General features: G+C 38.6%; 1 protein-coding gene across 2 annotated transcripts in view; it reads right to left on the bottom strand.

Annotated features, from left to right (window-relative positions):
- FEZ2 (fasciculation and elongation protein zeta 2) overlaps positions 1 to 18551 on the bottom strand; it is a 43037-nt gene that overhangs the window by 5393 nt on the left and 19093 nt on the right. The window contains exons 6-7 of one of the 2 annotated variants that reach the window (XM_059943607.1): positions 4959 to 5039; positions 2694 to 2769 (exon numbers count right to left, since the gene is read on the bottom strand). In XM_059943607.1, the coding sequence (XP_059799590.1) occupies positions 2694 to 2769; positions 4959 to 5039 (157 nt within the window). The remainder of the gene's footprint in view (positions 1 to 2693; positions 2770 to 4958; positions 5040 to 18551) is intronic. The other variant, XM_059943608.1, reaches the window with a different exon arrangement.

Below are 18551 nucleotides of genomic sequence, written 5' to 3'. Positions count from 1 at the left end.
AATTGACTATTTTCTGGATGAGAGAATGCAACTGCAAATGTTCAAGAATTTGTTATAGTTGAATAAGTCCTCGTTCAGGTAAGAATACTGCAGCTACCTGAGAGCTATTTCCCTGATTTAAAATTTCTGAACAGTGGAGGCAGGAAACAGGAGCTGGGTTATTACACAGAGCCCCAGTTTTGTCACCATAAATACTGGCAAGTGAGTTACCATAATGTACACTTCTATGAGCTGTGGAGAGGAGAACCTTGGTGCTGCAGGTCTCATGAGCTGGAGGAACTCTTAGGGAAATGAAGAGTTAGCCGTACTCTCCAAGGAGCACATCAGTCAGGCTTCTTGGAAACTTTTAAAGAAAAAAACAAAATGAAGAACAGACTTCCATGAAGCAAGCACCCAGCCAGGCTGCTTACTTCTTGATACTCCAGAGGCACCTGGGTGATTTCGCCTCATCCTAAAGAGAATCTTTGACAATTTGATCTCTAAGCAAAGACAAAATAGAAAACACAGCTGCTATTACAGTGGTTAAAAAACATCTAGACCACCTATACTGCCCTTTCACAGTGACTGCCAACTCAAACTCTCCAGAGCATCCTGGGGAAAGGCCTCACTATTCTCCCCCAGACGTCATGACAAGACAACCTAGTGTAACCGTCAAGTCAGTCTTCCTGGGTTTAAACCCCGGCTCTGCCACTTCCTAGCGGTGGGACTGTGAGCAAGTTACTTAATCACCCAGTTCCTCATCCGTAAAATGGGAATAATCATTAGACTTGTCTCAAAGGGTTGTTGTGAGTATTAAGTAAGTTACTAATTCAGGTGTAAAGGACTTAAACTAGTACCTGGAACATAATATACGCTATGTAAGCATTACCATCATTATTAGCACAACTAATATTATTCTAATTCTTATCACTACTATTATTGCACCTCCAACAGCTTCTATGAAGAAGGATACATATCTAAACACTGCCTGTCTCTACGGGGCTTCCCCTGCAGTAACATCTATAGGTGGGGACGGCAGAGGCTCAGATTCTCCCCAGAATTTTCAGGAGATAACTCACCTTTCTTAAACTTTCAGAGTAAAGGCCATCCTTCCATCTACTGTCTTCATGTAGTATATTAACTTGGACACGCATTCACACACCCTACATACATTCACTCACCCCAAATTCCAAGTTGTGTCAGTCTATAAAGACATCATCTAAGGATCGGCCTAGGACATCCTGATGTGTGAATTATGACAACTTTGGTTTGGCCAAGTATGTGTTTGTCCTTGATCTGAGAAGCTGAGATCCCTCAGTAATTCTTGGCTTCTAGGCAATATTTGTGCTCTCTTCTTAGAGAAATACTTAATGTTCAGTATTTCTGCTTCCAATCGTATTTTAGATTTGTTTTCAGTTCTACATAAAATCACGTACCAAAAACCAGCACTATTAAAATCCAGCATTATTAAAAAGTGCGGCGGACTGGAAATTACGAGACGCAGCCCTGTAATGAACCATTCTCCTGTGTGATCCTGGACACTCATTCTTCCTGAAAAGTAGAGGGCTAGCCACCCAGTTAATCTCTTAATTCTTTATTTTATACAGGCTGGCATCACATAAGTATGAAATGTTCTGGAAAAGTACTGTTCAAAGGAAAGAATAAAAGCTTCAGGTTAGCAAGCAGGCTGCTTGCAAGTAAGACATTTCTTTCCTCGTGCTCCCCCCACCCATGCCTCAATCACCTCAATTTCCAAAATCAATATCATCATTAATATCCACTCATGTGATGCTCTCTCGTTCAGCTCCCTCTTTATTTCACAGTTATCACAAATATTTATAAATAGAAAGAACCAAACAGAGCAGCAAATTCAATCCCTTCAAGAAAAACAAGGCCAAGTGATTGAATTATCCCAAATCACACATACATTAATTTATTTAATATGAGGTAAAGAGAGCAAATATTTTAATCCTCATTTTTCACTGTGACTGAGAGAGTGTAAATGACTTCCAAGGATATCCCTATAAGTAACGGATAGAACCAGAATTCAGGGCTCATTTATGGCTATCATAAATATACATTATATTGAATGTCTCTGAAGTCTAACAAATTATTTTAAAATGCAAGCCCATTGAAGGTGGAGTATTTTTGTCTGCTTTGTTAACTGAAGTATCCCAAGTGCTCAGAGCATGGCCTGGCACAGAGTAGGCCTTCATTAAATATTTGCTGAGTGAATAAATATTCTTAAAATATTACTATCAATTTCTTTTCTACCTGTAACTACCTACCTTGGTTTCTACATTCCTAAGAAAGGAGAGTGTTTTAGGCTGCATTTCTAAATCTTTCCTACTGAGTTTCTGACAGTCATACTAATATAAGATCCATGAAGCACCTTATTAATTGATAAATGGATATATTCTTAAATATACAAGAAGTGATGGGAAATTGTTACATTTTTCCTCCAAAAGTTCAGCTTGTAAATGTTTCAAAAGATAAGAAAAGCAGGAAAAATACAAATCAACTCTAGATTGAGTGCTGTGTTTGTCACAACCATTTATGGTTTCATTCTCAAAGGAATAAATGATGACATCCATCATTTACTATCCTAAATTGACAAAATAAAACAATAACAGAAACAAAACCAGCCAACTAAAATCAGCTTTTAGAATCAGCAAAAGTAAATAAGGTAACAGTTTAATTTTGTCTTTGCTTACTTTTTGTTAATATTTGAAGATCTTCAATAGATGGTGGTCCATTTTTCTTCTCATAAGGAATGACTGTTGTCAAGTACTGCCAAGTTAAAAAAAAAAAAAAAAGTGTCACTTAAATCTGAATTACCTTCTCTGCAAAAATTTGATAGAGCTACTAGAAGGTTCGTTTTATAACATGAGAAACATGAGCCACTTTAGTGATGAACACAGGTATCTTACTATCTCAGCTGGAACTCATTTTTTTGCCCACCTGTTTACATAAATATCTACTTTTTCGCCTTTCAATTATTGAAAATTTCACAGGAGTAAGTCTGAGAGTGATGTGTCCAATTTGTTCATTTTTAAAGTGAAGTCTTATCTAACATTCTCCTTGCATACTTCAACACATTTTTGAAATGGTAATTTAAACTAAAAACATAACCATTCTGCATAACAAAATAGTTCCCAACAGTCAAATGATTCTGTTTTAGACCATTTTTTTTCTGGTTGAACAAAACCAGTCACATGGATAACTTGACAACTTTAAAAATGAATACCAGCTTTCTCCAGAAGCTAAAAAAGAAACACTTACCCAAATAATTTTAAAGATGTATTACTATTATTTTAAATTATTGTGTAAGTAGTTATCAATGCTTAAAGGTATTAAAGGAAAAGAGAAAAGTGAAAGGAGATAATGGCCTAATGAATAATGAAAATTCATGTCTGATATTGAGACAAACTGCCTAGTTCACTACTGTAAAGGCTCACAAGTATCAGTTATGTCCTATAACTATGTCCCTTGAAAGCATAATCTAAAAATTATTGTCCAGATTCTCCTATTCTGGCCACACCACCAAAAAATGTATAGTTCAATGTAGTTTGCATGTGCTTATCTAGAGATCTACTAGTTTTTTTTTACTTGGAATCTCTCCAGACCCACCCATTATTTAGCCCCAGTCCTGAATCTCAGCTCTATTCCTAATCCTCTTTGAGCAATTTTATCCCACTCATAATCAAAAAACAAAATAGAATTGCTTAACAATAACTGATTACAATGAATTGTTTCAATTTCTAAGAAACTTAGTTTCCACCATCTTTATGGTGTAGGCCTCTCCAAGATGACGCCCAGTTGTATAACCAAACATGTTTCTTTGTAAAGAATACACAAGAAGCCAAAACACGCCCTCCTGGGGTCTCGCTAATAGCATGCATGTCGGGCAACTTGTAGAAGCGCCAGGAAGCCGCACCTTGGCATGCATGCTGTCTAGCCAAACTTTCAGGCCTTCCTGCCCCACTCCCACATGTTGGGTCAGTTTGGAAGTTATTCTGCCATCTTGTGGGTTTGAGAGAGGTGAGAGGCACCAGAACAAAAAATAAAAAATAAAAATTCAACCATCCCTTAATGGAGTCCACTTATGAGCTGCAAATGTCAGTGTGAAGGATTATTTAATGTCAATTATTTCCCTTCTTGAGTAATACAGAACTATCTGCAGTAAAAACCTAGGCTCAAATGCCTTATTCTGATAAACTGCCTACAAGCTACACTCTGCACACTTTCTCACTCTTCACTTAAGAACTAAATTGAAGAGTTTTCTTTTTAAAGTGAAGGTTTCAATTGTGAAAATTCTAAGCACATTCAGTGTAGATGTGTTTCCCATGCTCTTGACATTCCTTAAGTCATTATGTCAAAAAATGCTAATAAAAAGCAAACTGCTACACATTTGACTGTATATTTATATCCATGTATAATTTGGTATAAATAATGTCTCATGCCTCATTCAGCAGACAACTGAGTTGACTGACCACATGATACACCTTAAAAGCACATGAATTATCATTTAAAAGTAGGTAAGGATGCTCTATAAACATTTTGACCTAGAACTGTAGTCTAAAAGATACCAACATCTGGCTTTCTTTCCCCCAAAATGAGATCTTGTTTCTTAAACTTTTAGAATTACAGTAGCATATTCTAGTTTAGTTATTTTCACAGCTATATATTCTACACATGCAATTCATTAAGTCAATATGTTAACAGCTATTCGTTTAAAGGTAAAAGTGAAAAATAGAGTTCTAAAACATGTATTAAGAATACGCTGAATCTACTGTCTAATCTGAAAAATGCTTTTTCCTAAAAGGAAATTCTATGCATTATCAAGGCTATAAATATAATGAACTTTCATTTCTTTAAGCAATAGTCTTAGTAGATTAGTAAGACTGCCAGCTTTCAGGACCTCACTTACACAGAGAATGAAAAAACAGAGAATGAAGAAAATAAGAATAACCAAGCACCTGTTTCTCTCCACCTGAATTTCCAAAGGTGTGGCGGAGGCCATTCTGAATGACATTTGAGATCCCTTCCATGCTGAAGCGCTAAAGGCAGCGATATACGGCCCAGAAGAAAAGGACAGAGAAAGAAGTTCAAAGACTATTAGTAAGAATGTACCATGATGACTTATGTACCCAAGAGGCAAGCAGTTAGAAAATGCCACTAACTCATTCAGATAAAGCAGACAAAATCATGCTGTTTTAAAATGCTTTTGCTTCCATTTCTTTGCAAGTCAAATGCAAAAGCAACTACTTTCATGCAACTATATATGAAGATTTTTCCTGACGTAGCTGATAAATGTGCTCCAATATAAACACTGTAAATTGTACACATATTTGTTTTATGCAAAATTTACCACATAACTTTAAAGATACCTTTTGATATTGTTTACCTACATTTTTTCAAAAGTCTGAAAACTTAACACTGACAGTATGCATATTTTCAGTCTAAGTTTGCACATTTCTACCATAAGTTTGGAGAACATTAACATAACATTTGGCAAATGAAAATGCTGTTACTTGGAGAGCTGATTATTGCTTCCCACTCACTCTTCAGGACACCTGCCATCGCCTTGGGGCAGAAAATTCGAACTAGAAGAGCACATATGCTTCCTGGAGAGCAGAGTGGATCCCATGTGCCAGCGAGGTCCCCTAAGACTTTTGCAGACTTTTCCATTCTGTTTCTTGGAAACAATTCTAGCTTTTTTCTCCCAGCAACCTCCAAGACTTCCTAGAATTCATTGTACTGAAAAGGGAATATTGTTTTCCTACACTCCTCATCTTGATTTGTAACCAGTCTACAATGTCATCAGACAGTGAAAAAGAGTCCAGTGGCACCTCTGTGGCTGCTCAGTCAAAGGACTTCGATGGATCCTCTTACCGCATGACTAATTAAGGGGAAAGGCATTCTGAAAAGGAAGTTCAGTCCTGATTCACCGGATGCTTCCTCCCCCTGTAATTTTATAGGGGTGAGTTGAATCAGTAAATACATTTGAGGAGTCAACATAAAGAGTATTTTACCAGGCCCTAATGAACAGAAAAAAGGAAACTAAGGCAATGGTTTCTGCCCTCAAGAAAGGCATAGTGTAGCCCAGTGATTCTCAAAGTGTGGTCCAGGTCAAGACAGCTCCACTAAACATGCTGTACTTTGCTAGCAGCGTAACTCTTCTTTTGATGAAGTAGGCTAGTTTTAAAAGAAAACCTACAGATAACCATGTCTGCAGATTTTTCACATGCTATCATATAACTTGTTCACATTTTTTAAAGAGATTATCAAAAGAAAGGACCTCTTAGCCTCCAGCGTCTGCAATAAAACTTACGGGAAAGTCTTTTCAAATAAACAAGTCAGCTCTTTTTTTAAAAAAATTATGTCTATCAAACGTAGTTCCTTTCAAAAGCAACAAAGAGAAAAATACTGAATTTTCTATATTACTTCACTCCATTATCTACAGGCATGTTAAAGGCAGATACAAATTCAGAAAATCTCAAGCAAGATGAAGCATTTTAGAATCCATGTATCAGAAAACTAAGGTATACTTCATATTTGAACAGTGTATTCTAAAAACACCATCTTTACCTTTCCCAGTTGGAAACCTAATTCCCGTCTCTTGCGGGTGGGGGTGGAAGCAGTTTATGCAAATTTTTAAATTCTTAAGCTGTAATTTAAATTTCTTTATTAAATGTCCAGTTGTGGACATTACTGAGCCATTTCAACTGCCAATAGCCTGAGTATTTGTGAAAGGTGGCTTTCATGCAACCAGGCTTAGTGGAAATAAATGAAAATGCAATCATGTGAAGCCACAGTAACTTAGGAACATAAAAAACGAAAGAAGTTAAGTAAAGGAACTCCCAGTAGAACCTTTGCCCTTGCGGCTGATGACAGCTGAGTCAGTAGTTGTGGCCAGTCAGGCCCCACTGTATCCTGACCAGGCAAGCAACACGGCAGCCAACTAGGTTCAACTGGGAAAATGACAGAACAAGAAAAATCAGAACATTCAGGGGAAGCACAAAGAAACCAACTATGAGATACCGCTGAGAACGTTCCACCCCCAATGCTCCAGCTGCCATCAACTCCCACCTCCCCAGAAACCACTCAGTAACAATTTTCTCCCTTTACTGCATGTTCAAACTCTTCCCCTCTGCTAGCTCTTTCCCACATTGCCAACTTTAAATTCTGAAACCCTCAACCTCTCTTTCCCCAGGGTTTCCAGAAACAGCTCTGCCCAGCATCATTTCTTTGATGCCAAGGTCTGTGGACACCTTTCAGATCCCTCGCAGACATCCAGTAAGCTCTCCTCCCTGCCTGCCTGGGTTCCTAGACACCACACTCTCCCAGAGTCCCCCCTGCCTCTAGGCTGCTTCTTCTGAGAAGTGCCTCTTTCTTTGCTCACCTCTTATATACTGGTGTTTCCCAGGGATTGTGTCCCTATTTTTTTTCCTCATGCACATTCTGACTTTTCCCACTTCAACTTCTGCCTCTGTAGATCTACAGCTCCACTTTACTAAGAGCAATAAAGTGCTTGGAACAGAGCCTGGCACAAAGGAAGGGCTCAAGAAACACTAGCTACCTTTATTTTAATTTCCCTCCTGAGCTTCGGACTTGTATGTTTAGTGGTCTGTTGGACACTTGTACTTAAACATTCTAAAAACACATCATATCCAAGACTGAATTCATCTTCCTCTCCCCCAGAAATTTTTTTTTTTTATTAAAAGCCTGTTTCTCCTTCAGCATTCTATACCTCCTTCATTTATTCATTCTTTCAAAAAATATACTGGGGGCTTCCCTGGTGGCGCAGTGGTTGAGAATCTGCCTGCCAATGCAAGGGGCACGGGTTCGAGCCCTGGTCTGGGAAGATCCCACATGCCGCGGAGCGGCTGGGCCCGTGAGCCACAAGTACTGAGCCTGCGCGTCTGGAGCCTGTGCTCCGCAACTAGAGAGGCCGCGATAGTGAGAGGCCCGCGCACCGCGATGAAGAGTGGCCCCCGCTTGCCACAACTAGAGAAAGCCCTCGCACAGAAACGAAGACCCAACACAGCCAAAATTAAAAATAAAATAAAAATAAATAAATTTATTAAAAAAAATATATATATATACTGAGTCACATATTATTCCAGGTATTAAGGATTCAAAGCGAACACATCAGCCAAGGCCCCTCCCACCCTCATGACCTGACATTCCAGCCTAAGAGGAGCAGAAAAAATAAAACAAGTAAAGGAACTAGATAACTGCAGATAATGCACGCCCTGCCAATGGCTACAACAATTAAAACCTGGATGCCTACTTTATACTGGGAGGTCACAGAAAAGTTCTCCTAGGAGGTGACATTTGAGCTGAAACATGAATTATACACCCTCCCAGATGAGCTACAAAGGACAACAGACAAGAGATCCTCTCAGAACAAAACCAAAAGCAGCCAAACTGGCCAACCAAGGAGTTCACCCTGCGGCCAGTGAGCAGGGGTCCTGTTATTCTTCTGCAGCGGGATGTGAAACAGTAGCTACTGAGTATTTCCATTCTGCCCTCCTTCCAATAAGAAGGTTTTATTACAGCGGCCCTGTTCTCTCTCCATCTTCATGTGCTGGATGTGCTGGAATGGGAGGCTTACTCTTTGTACCATAAGGAGCTACATCATCCAGAGCTGATGGGAAGGACAGACATCCCCCGAAGATACTGTGCTAGATGCAGTTACTGTTGAAGAGATTTGCATATCTCACTTTGGGGAAGGGGTACACATGTTCTATCTATGCCACCCCAAGGCAGCAATCAATGACCCAATCCTGGCCCCTCCCTTCTCCAGAGCCCCAACCGATAGATTCAACCGCCTTAATATCTCTGAAATTCAACTATTTTCCCATTGCTGTCACTTCCTTGGCTCAATTCTTTCCTGATGACAGCAACAGCCTCCAAGTCAATTCCTTATCTCTAGTTGTCTCCTTCCGATTACTTTCTCCTTGAAACTCTGAAGTTACCCTTCCAAGAGACAAATCTGAATATGTAACAAGCCACTCAAAACCTCTCCTTGGTTTCCTACAGCCTTTAAATAAGGACCAAATGCCATAGCGAGGCATACAGTACAAAGCCCTCCATTTTCTGGCTTCTACTTTGTTACTCCACACCCTCTTCTTCTTGACTCACTTCCTCCCTCGACTTCTAGCCATAATGAACAAGCTGCGGTTCCCCAGGCGCCCTGTCACCTCCAGGTGGTTGCCCACACCACCCCCTTTGCTCGGTATGCCTGTCCCCTCCTTCCTCTGCTTGTCCTCAGGACTCAATTCAGACCCCTCAACCAAACTCGGGGTGACAGTAATGCACACACACCGCTACCACAGGACGGTACCAGGCACAGAAAGCACTAAAAACGTGGTAGCTGTTTTGAATATAGCAATAATTACCCTATCCCTGGGTTTCTCAACCTTGACACTACTGACACTGAATTACAGATATGTAATTCTTTGACGTGGGAGCAGTCCTGTGAATTGTAGGATGTTGAATGACATCTCTGGCCTCTACTCAGCCGGAAGCCAGTGACACACACCCCCGCCAAGTAGTGACAGTGACAAACGTTTCCGGACATTGCCTAATGTCTCCTGGGGGACAGAATTGGCCTGGTTGAGAATCACTGCATGTGCATTGGATGGTCTGTCATCAGATCCCCTGCCCACAGGTAGCATGTCCCTGGAGGCTGCGATTTACTCTGCATCCTTAACACCCATGCCTGGCACATAATTACATATCAATATATGTTTGTCTAATAGTACTACATGAAAAGATAAAAGTTTAATTTGCCACATAGATGGACCGTGAAGGCATTACGCTAAGTGAAGTGAGTCAGACAGAGAAAGACAAATAGTGTATGATCTCACTTATATGTGGAATCTTAAAAAAATAAAAACCTAAACTCATAGAAAAAGCGATCACACTTGTGGTTACCACAGGTGGAGGGTGTGGGGAGAGGGGACTGGAGGAAGGTGGTCAACCAGTATAAACTTTCAGTTATGAGATAAATAAGCACTAGTGATGTAACGTACAACATGATGACTTTACTTAACACTGACAATACAATGTATAAGAGTAAAGCCTAGGAGTTCTCGTCACAAGGAAAACCTTTTTTCTCCTTTCTTCTTTCTTTTTATTGTATCTATATGAGAAGATGGATGTTAGCTAATCCTACTGTGGTAATCATTTCACCATATTTATAAATCAAACCTTCATGCTATATACCTTAAACTTACACAGCAATGTATGGCATTTATTTCTCAATAAAACTGGAAAAAAGAAAGAGTTTTTTTCTTTTAAAGTGGGGATGAAGCACAAGATCTAAAAAACAGAGCAGAAAGAAAAAAGAAAGTTTTGGTTAGGTTAACTTTTCATAAGCTCAACCCTATCTCAAAATCTTTAAGGAGAGAAATGATGTCAGATACCCCTTGTGTATGCCCACAAAGCACAAGCCCATCCTCAGCATGCAGGAGGCACTTGATTGATCGTCATTGGCTTCAACTGCAAAATTTTTCAGCAATTACTTCCCCTAACGGTGAAATACTTCCAGATTTTTTTTTTTTTTTTAATGAAACCAGGAATCACACCTTAGTCAAAAGTATTTGGAATCAGAAAATTTTTCAACAGTCTTCTTGGATAGAAAAATGTTGGACTAGAAATCAGAAATCTGGGCTCTCTCCCAGCTTTGCCACTAACTGTGTGACATGACAGCAGTCCCTAAGCCTGCAGAGGCCCATTTCCTCATCTGTGAAATGGATGATTAAATGATGTCATTTTTAAAGGTCTTCTTATTTGTAACTTCTGTGAATCGACAAGTTAACTCCACCTAGAAGATACATGATTTCTTAGGAAGGCAAATCCAAACCATACATATGCACGCACACACAGGCACACGGAACAGTACATGACTAAAAGGTCACATAAGCTATGATATTAGTGCTCTAGAATGACAGAATTGCCCAGCGAGATGATACATTCAGAGCTGTCTACTCCCGTGGCTTCCTTTTTCTTCTGTGACATGAGTACACTTTGAAGAGAAGAGACTAGGTCTTAGTCTCTCCATCCCAGTGACCTGCACAGCGCCTGTGCCACAGCAGGCATTTATAAACGTCTGCTAAGCTGAAGTTGTAACACACCTAAGACCACTCTTAGAGCCTGTGGTAACCATATCGGGAGGCCTCTTGACTTCTTGCAGGAGAGAAACATTTTTAAAAGAGCTAAAAGGCAAAAATAATCTGAGGGTGAACAGAAGAAGGATGACATGATGAGATATAAAGTTTTTTGTCAAAGGTGTGAACAGCGGAGTTCTGGAAAAGCCCACTGAAGAACCTAGTCTGAGAAGTCAACATGAGATTAATAAAGATAAAATCATCCTGTTGACATGGTTTGTAAAACAGTGTAGTGACTAAGAAATATAAAACCCCTGGGATAATAAAAGCGTAGCAAGTAGAAGGTCAATGAACTAGAAGGATCACAGAATGAAAAGACTACCAGCGAGACAAGGAAGGAAAAGGAAAAGAGCTCCGCAAAACACACAACAGAGTCTGCTTTACAACTGCCCTATAAATTCCAAAAACAATACACCCTCTTGGAAGGCCAAATGAGTTTAAAAAAGATAAAACCTCAGAGGCAGACTAAATTTACTTTTAGTAAACATCACCTCATTTAGGAACACTGCATTTACATGCTTGAGGGCAGATACAGTGTTATTAGGTGCTTATGGTACTTAACTGGGCCAGAGGGAAGACTCTCTCTATGCTTACATTTTGTAAGTTGGGGGGGTGGGGGGGGGGGTGGAGGGATGGAGGGGAGAAGAGAGGCATTTCTTTGTTGAACATTTCTGAAGGTGACAGTGCCAGAGCCATGTCAAAGCATTGACAGAAGTTAAGTCTCAAGGTTATGAATGCTCGATGAAACAAAGGACATTCAATAAAGGGTTGTTACAGTTTAATTAAAATAACAGCAGTATTAAGTATGTCAGAAAGCCCAATCATGCCTCCAGGTAATCCACCACTTCTAGGTTTGACGTAAAGGATCCAAATGTTCAAATTCAAAGCGAAGCGCCTGTGAAGGTTCTGTGAGTTTAAAATTATTTCGTAATCTATCCACCGCATCTTTATGAAGGAGTTAATAGCTCTGTAAAATGCCCTTCGCAGAATGCAATTTTTGATGGGAGCCTTTTTATAAGCAGGAAAATGATTAAGCATTACAGTATTCACTTTATTGTTCCCCTCACCGCTGACAAAGTGCCAAAGTAACGTGGCAAGGACAGGGGAAGGGGTTTACTGAGTTCAGGGCCTCGGTCACATGGTTCATACTGAGAATACTCACGACTGCCTCACGACCATTTGCTTCCCTGGCGTGAGTACGTATGAAAGTCTCAAAATCAGTCATTCTCTGGAAACTTTTCTCAGACGAAACCAGGAACAACAAAGTGTAAACAAGATATAGAAGAAAAAAAAATCTATAAAAATCTGAAAGACAAAGAAATGAGCCAAGACCTCCATGCCCATCCACAATATGCCTGCACAGAACTTCCAGAGCCATGGGTTCCCTGCACCCACCTCTGTACAACTCTGTACATCCTCACACCAATGTACACTGGTTCTGTGAGCTAAGGCCTGTTGAGCTTTTGTTTACCCATTTATGAAATGGCAGCAACAATAATACCTGCTCTATAAGGTTGTTGTGAGGATTAAATGAAATAATCCACGAGAAGCACTTAGCAGGGTGTTCAACAAATATAAATGTTCAGAAAAAGTCTGGGCTGTATTCCCTTCAAAAGGCTAGACCAACATTTGGGACATAACTCCCAAACAGAAATAACCATACCTTTCTGCTTTTCTCCCAAACAGTAAACAACAGTATTTCAAGTTCTCCTCATATAAATAAAATGGCAACTGAGAAATAACCACCCTCATTATAGTCTCTAGCTTAAAAGGTCTGAAGACAACACAAGGAAAAGATACTACTGTCTGAGACTGAATCAGCCAGAAAACTTGAACAGAAAACAAGTAACACTTTTAGGTAATTCAAGGTCTTTCTGAATAATAAAAAGAAAAGAGCTAGAAAATACCACCTAAACTGAAAAGCAACACGGAATCAGATAGAGAGTTGTGGTTTGTTCATTCTTTTCCAGAGTCTTAACCATACCAACTCATTCTCTGCACAGTGTATTCACCAGCTCAACTCATTTCACAGAAAGCAGGATCCAAGACAGGGAAAAGTCAAACTAACCCAGAGGTCAGGAAATTCAGACTATTCCTGCTATCAAACTTTTCTTAGCTTTTCTCTTAAGCTGAGGCCTCACCTGATCCCAGTGGCACAGATCTCTAACTAGCCAGAAAAGCTTTTAAAAATCTCAATATCAAAGCTCAATAACAGAAAAAAAGGTTGGGAAAAGCAATTAGGAAATGCCTTTTCATCTATTTCTGACTCTAATCTATGCTCTCACTCCATTAATATTCTTTATACTCGAGGTTCAAAAGAAAGTAAAATTCAAACATAATTATTGTTCTTTATACATCACATCATTTTTAGTAGTTTGAGTGACATGATTTCAAATATTAATTTATGGAATAGTAGTTAATGTTTTAGTTAAAATTCTTAAAATAATCAAAATACAAAACATGAGAACAGCATAGAATTGAAAGCAATAGTTAAATGTAAAAAAAAAAAGTAAAAACATTCAAATAATTAGTAAGCTATTACCTAAGATGTAAAAATTGATCTTGCTTGTTTTGACACTTCTTCAAATCAAATAATTTTAATGTGAATGATAAATCAGTTATAAATGCAAATTCTACCAAAAAAATACTTTTTTGAAAAAGATCCAAGTAAGTGAGAAAATATGAGTTACACCAAAGCAGATAAATATTTGAACATGTCTTAAATATTGAACTACTAATTTATAAGTTCAATCTCAAAGCAGAAAGATGTGAATGAAGATTTTCAAAGTTAGGAGTTAAATGGACTAGCATCAATTTAAGTTTTTGTATCTGAAGATCTTTTAAGATTTTTATGTAATTTAATCTTAATATGGTAATTAAGTATCAGCAAACATTTTCAAAGCTACTAAAACTAGAGTAAAATAATTAACCCTGGCAGTTTTATAAACTCTTTTCTGATACTTACAGATACTCTAAATATATAATAAGATCACAATTTCCTGGCATATTATGGCTTTTATGTGAATTTGTATCATACTAACAAATAATTAACAAACCTCTCCAAGACATAAAGGAGTCAAGAATAGACTCCTGGGCTTCCTTGGTGGCGCAGTGGTTAAGAATCCGCCTGCCAATGCAGGGGACACGAGTTCGAGCCCTGGTCCAGGAAGATCCCACATGCCACGGAGCAACTAAGCCCGTGAGCCACAACTACTGAGCCTGCGCTCTAGAGCCCGCGAGCCACAACTACTGAGCCCACGTGCCACAACTACTGAAGCCCACGTGCCTAGAGCCGGTGCTCCACAACAAGAGAAGCCACCGCAGTGAGACGCCCGCGCACCACAACGAAGAGTAGCCCCCGCTCGCCACAACTAGAGAAAGCCCGCGCCCAGCAACAAAGACCCAGTGCAGCCAAAAATAAATAAATAAAATAAATTTATGAACAAATAATAAATTAAAAAAAAAAAAAGAATAGACTCCTGATTTTTATTACAGTAACTGCTGAGTCATAAAAGCTCACTATTACCAGTCTAACACCAAAAAACCATTGCAGAAAACGAATAGTGGATAATGGTAAGATTTCAAAAACTGCTGATAACATATTTCTCTAGGCAATACTACCTTTCAAAAAACAAATTTGTGGGCTTCCCTGGTGGCGCAGTGGTTGAGAATCCGCCTGCCAAAGCAGGGGACACGGGTTCGAGCCCTGGTCCAGGAAGATCCCACATGCTGCGGAGCAACTAGGCCCGTGAGTCACAACTACTGAGCCTGCGCGTCTGGAGCTTGTGCTCCGCAACAGGAGAGGCCGCGACAGTGAGAGGCCCGCGCACTGCGATGAAGAGTGGCCCCCACTCGCCACAACTAGAGGAAGCCCTCGCACAGAAACGAAGACCCAGCACAGCCAAAAATATATAAATTTAAAAAAAAATTTGTTTCACATCTAAAATAATTCGTAATTCATAGGTATGAATTATTAAAACAATAAACATGACACAACTAAGTTTCTCTCCACTCTACAATGACTTTCCATTTTATGCCTAACACTAATTTTTAGGAATATTCTTTGAAATAAATAAATGCAGAGAAATACTATCAAAGATCACCAACAAATTATTGTTGAAAATGTGTTAGTATTTACATTCAAGTATGTATAAAGGGCAGACTTTATCCTCTCAACTACCACTACTTAGAAAAGGGGAGGACACAGCCCTTTTCCTCCTTCTCCTCTGCCTTCTTTAAACTACCTTTTATCACTGTGTATAAATACAATGTGCCCGGAGCACTGCCAACATTTTAATTTTTTTCATTTACCCCCAATCTGGGGACAACTGGGCTACCTGCTGACTCTCTTCACCCAGCGTACTGGGCATCTGACACACACAGCACAAAGGGCTGTTGCCAGGTGGGGTGCCTGTGGCACGTGACTTGGAGATGGCTGGTCACCATCTGTGGGCACAACTCAGGCTGCTGGAGGGGCCCTAAGCAAAGGAGTAACTCAACAAACTCTTAGGATAAAACAAGGCTACATTTTATAATAAATTTTAGTCACAATATAGTGATCTCTTTATCTTCACAAACTCGCTTAAATGGAGTTTACATCTTTTCTAATTTTTAATTTTATCAAATTTTAGTCTAAATCAGGGGCTGGCAAACTTTTCTATAAAGGGCTAGATAGTAGATATTTTAGATTTGCAGCCCACACAGTCTCTGTCACAACTATTCAACTCTGTCCTTGTAACACCAAAGCAGTCATAGACTACATGTAAATGAAATGACATAGCTGTGTTCCAATAAAACTTTATTTATAAAACAGGCAGAGGGTTGATTTGGCCCTCAGGCAGTAGTTTGCTTTGCCAATCCCTGGGCTAAATCATCTTTAAAATTCCAAATTGAAAAGAAGGCACAACAACAACAAAAAGCCAGGTCCTTATTATTTTAAAAAGCACCAAATTCAAATAGTTGTGCCAGAACAATTCCTTCCAGGCTTATTGCTAGCATAAATTAGAACAACTTCAGAACAATCTAATAGTAGCTGTCTAAACAAAAATAAATTTCTCTTACCTTAAAGTCAGCTTTGGTCAAGATTAAATGAAAAAATATTACTGGGGCATTTTTGCATGTAAAAGAGAAACAAAATAGATTGACTATTAGTCAGAATATGAGCTAAGTGAGTCATAAAGACAGATGGAGCAATGCATCTGTGAAAGAAAAATATATACAAGAAAGAGCATCTATCATCCAAGCCCTAGCTCCTCCTCATCCTTAAGCAGTTAGCTCGCCAACCCCCAAAAGCAATAAATTAGGATAATATGATTCTTTTTACAATGGAGTCACTGACTGCTAATATCCCAGAAGTTTTCAGAACAAACTTCTTCAGGTTAGATTGAAGGAATTATACATTTTTGCTGGTGGTGAGAGCAACACACTAGAACTCTCTCTTGAAAGTTCAATGTGATATGGACAACAGAAAAGATACTATACATTCCCATCTTTTCAATCCTAGACTTCGAATAAGAAGCCTTACACATGACTTTAAGTTACAAACACTGGATTCTAAAGGAGGAAGTACGTCTGTTTTCATCCTTATAAGCTTACTAAGTAAGGTATGATGTTAGGCAGGTAAATACTAATGTCTTTACAACTTCAGATAACTCCAGATGACAACCACTACTAAATTACTTTAATTTTTTAAATTACTAATTTAAAGATAACTGATATACTTCAACTTGTTCTTCTACTCATGTGAACTGCCACTGAAATTCAATGACCTGTGAATCTATTTGATACAAACAGAAGACTAGCCAAAAAAAAAAAATCCCTGATAGAACAATAATAATTCAAATACCACAAATCCTCTGGGATTCCATCTCCTTTATAGTGAAGTTTCAATTTAACAAACATGCATTAAGTGAAAAATTAGGTGAGGTGCTGGGGAAACAATGTGAATGAGCCTTTGGGAAGGCTGCACTCTTTTCTAAGGAGAGATTTAAGCAAATGATTACAATAGAATATAGTACTAGGACATAAGAAGTATGTGCACCCTCATAAATAAATAGGAAAAACAACTCAAATGTGATATAACAGGCAATGCACAAAAGAATACAGTCAATAGATCAAAACCTTATTTGCCTATCAGATCAGTATATATGAGAAGGTTAATAATATCCATCATAAGTTGGAGGTTTGGAGAAATGGCCAGTTACTTATGCTGTTACTGGGTAATGTTTATGTAGGACAATTTGAAAAGACTGTTTAAAACTGCATATTCTTTGACCTAAAAATTCCACTGGTTTTAATTTTTTGTCTGAGCAGAGGGTCAGTGCCCCTAACCCCTAATTAGTTCAAGGGTCAACTGTATTGCAGAAAAGGATATCCTTGAGTGTTGTAATTCACTTTTTCTTTCTGAATAAAGACAATATAAGTAGTTTGTTCCTATTAAAAAATAAGTAAACATTTAAAAATAAAAAATAAAAACATATCCACCTATTCCTCTAAACAAAAAATAAAATAAAATAAATTTAAAAAAAAAATTCCACTGGTTTTGGTGAATGAGTAGACTAGTTTCACTGACAAAAGAAATATATAAGGAATAAGTTCACCTTCAGGAAGATGGTAACATTAGTCTGATAAATTTCAATGCCCGCAAGATACTCAGGGAGAAATGTCTAGTAAACAGTTGGACATATAATAACTAGCATTTACTCAGGATATATGCTAGTCTTACATACATTATTTCATTTAATCCCTCCAAAATTCAAAGGAGTATGTACCCAGTGGCAGGATCATGATTCAAACACAGCTCTTAACCCAAAGTTCTTAATCAATATGCAATTCAGCCTCAATACATTTGGCACCTGGCAGAAAGATCCAAGGTAGAAATACAAATTTGCAAAAAAAAAAAAAAAAAAAAAAAATCTTAACTATTTATTCATCAGGAGTTTATTGAGTACCTAATGTGGGACCTGGGTATACCATGAAAATAAAGTTACATTTTCTATCCTTAGGGAACCTAACAGAGACAGACATGAAAACAAAAAATTACAATATGATATGACAGTACTAACAGAAATAGTTAAGAAGAATAATACTAACCCCAGAAGGAGAGAGTTGTCAATTCTGCACTGGAGGAAGAGTCATCTAGAAAAGTTCTAAGAAAGGAAGACACTGCTTGACCATGATTTTGAAGAATGAGTTTAAAAAAAAAAAAAAAAAAAAACCTCCCAAGTAGACAGTGGAAGCAGGAAAGGAGAAGGAGGGCTGTTCTAGGAAAAGGCAGTAGCATAAATAGAAGCATCACGGCCCAAAACAGCATAGTCAGTTCAAAGAAGTGCATGTGGGTCATCAAACCCATTAACAGACAGTGCCCTTCAGCCATTCCAGTCTCTACTCCCC

This window comes from Balaenoptera ricei, chromosome 13 (assembly GCF_028023285.1).
Source record: "Balaenoptera ricei isolate mBalRic1 chromosome 13, mBalRic1.hap2, whole genome shotgun sequence".
NCBI lineage: Eukaryota > Metazoa > Chordata > Mammalia > Artiodactyla > Balaenopteridae > Balaenoptera > Balaenoptera ricei.
This window is presented reverse-complemented; position numbering and strand designations above follow the sequence as displayed.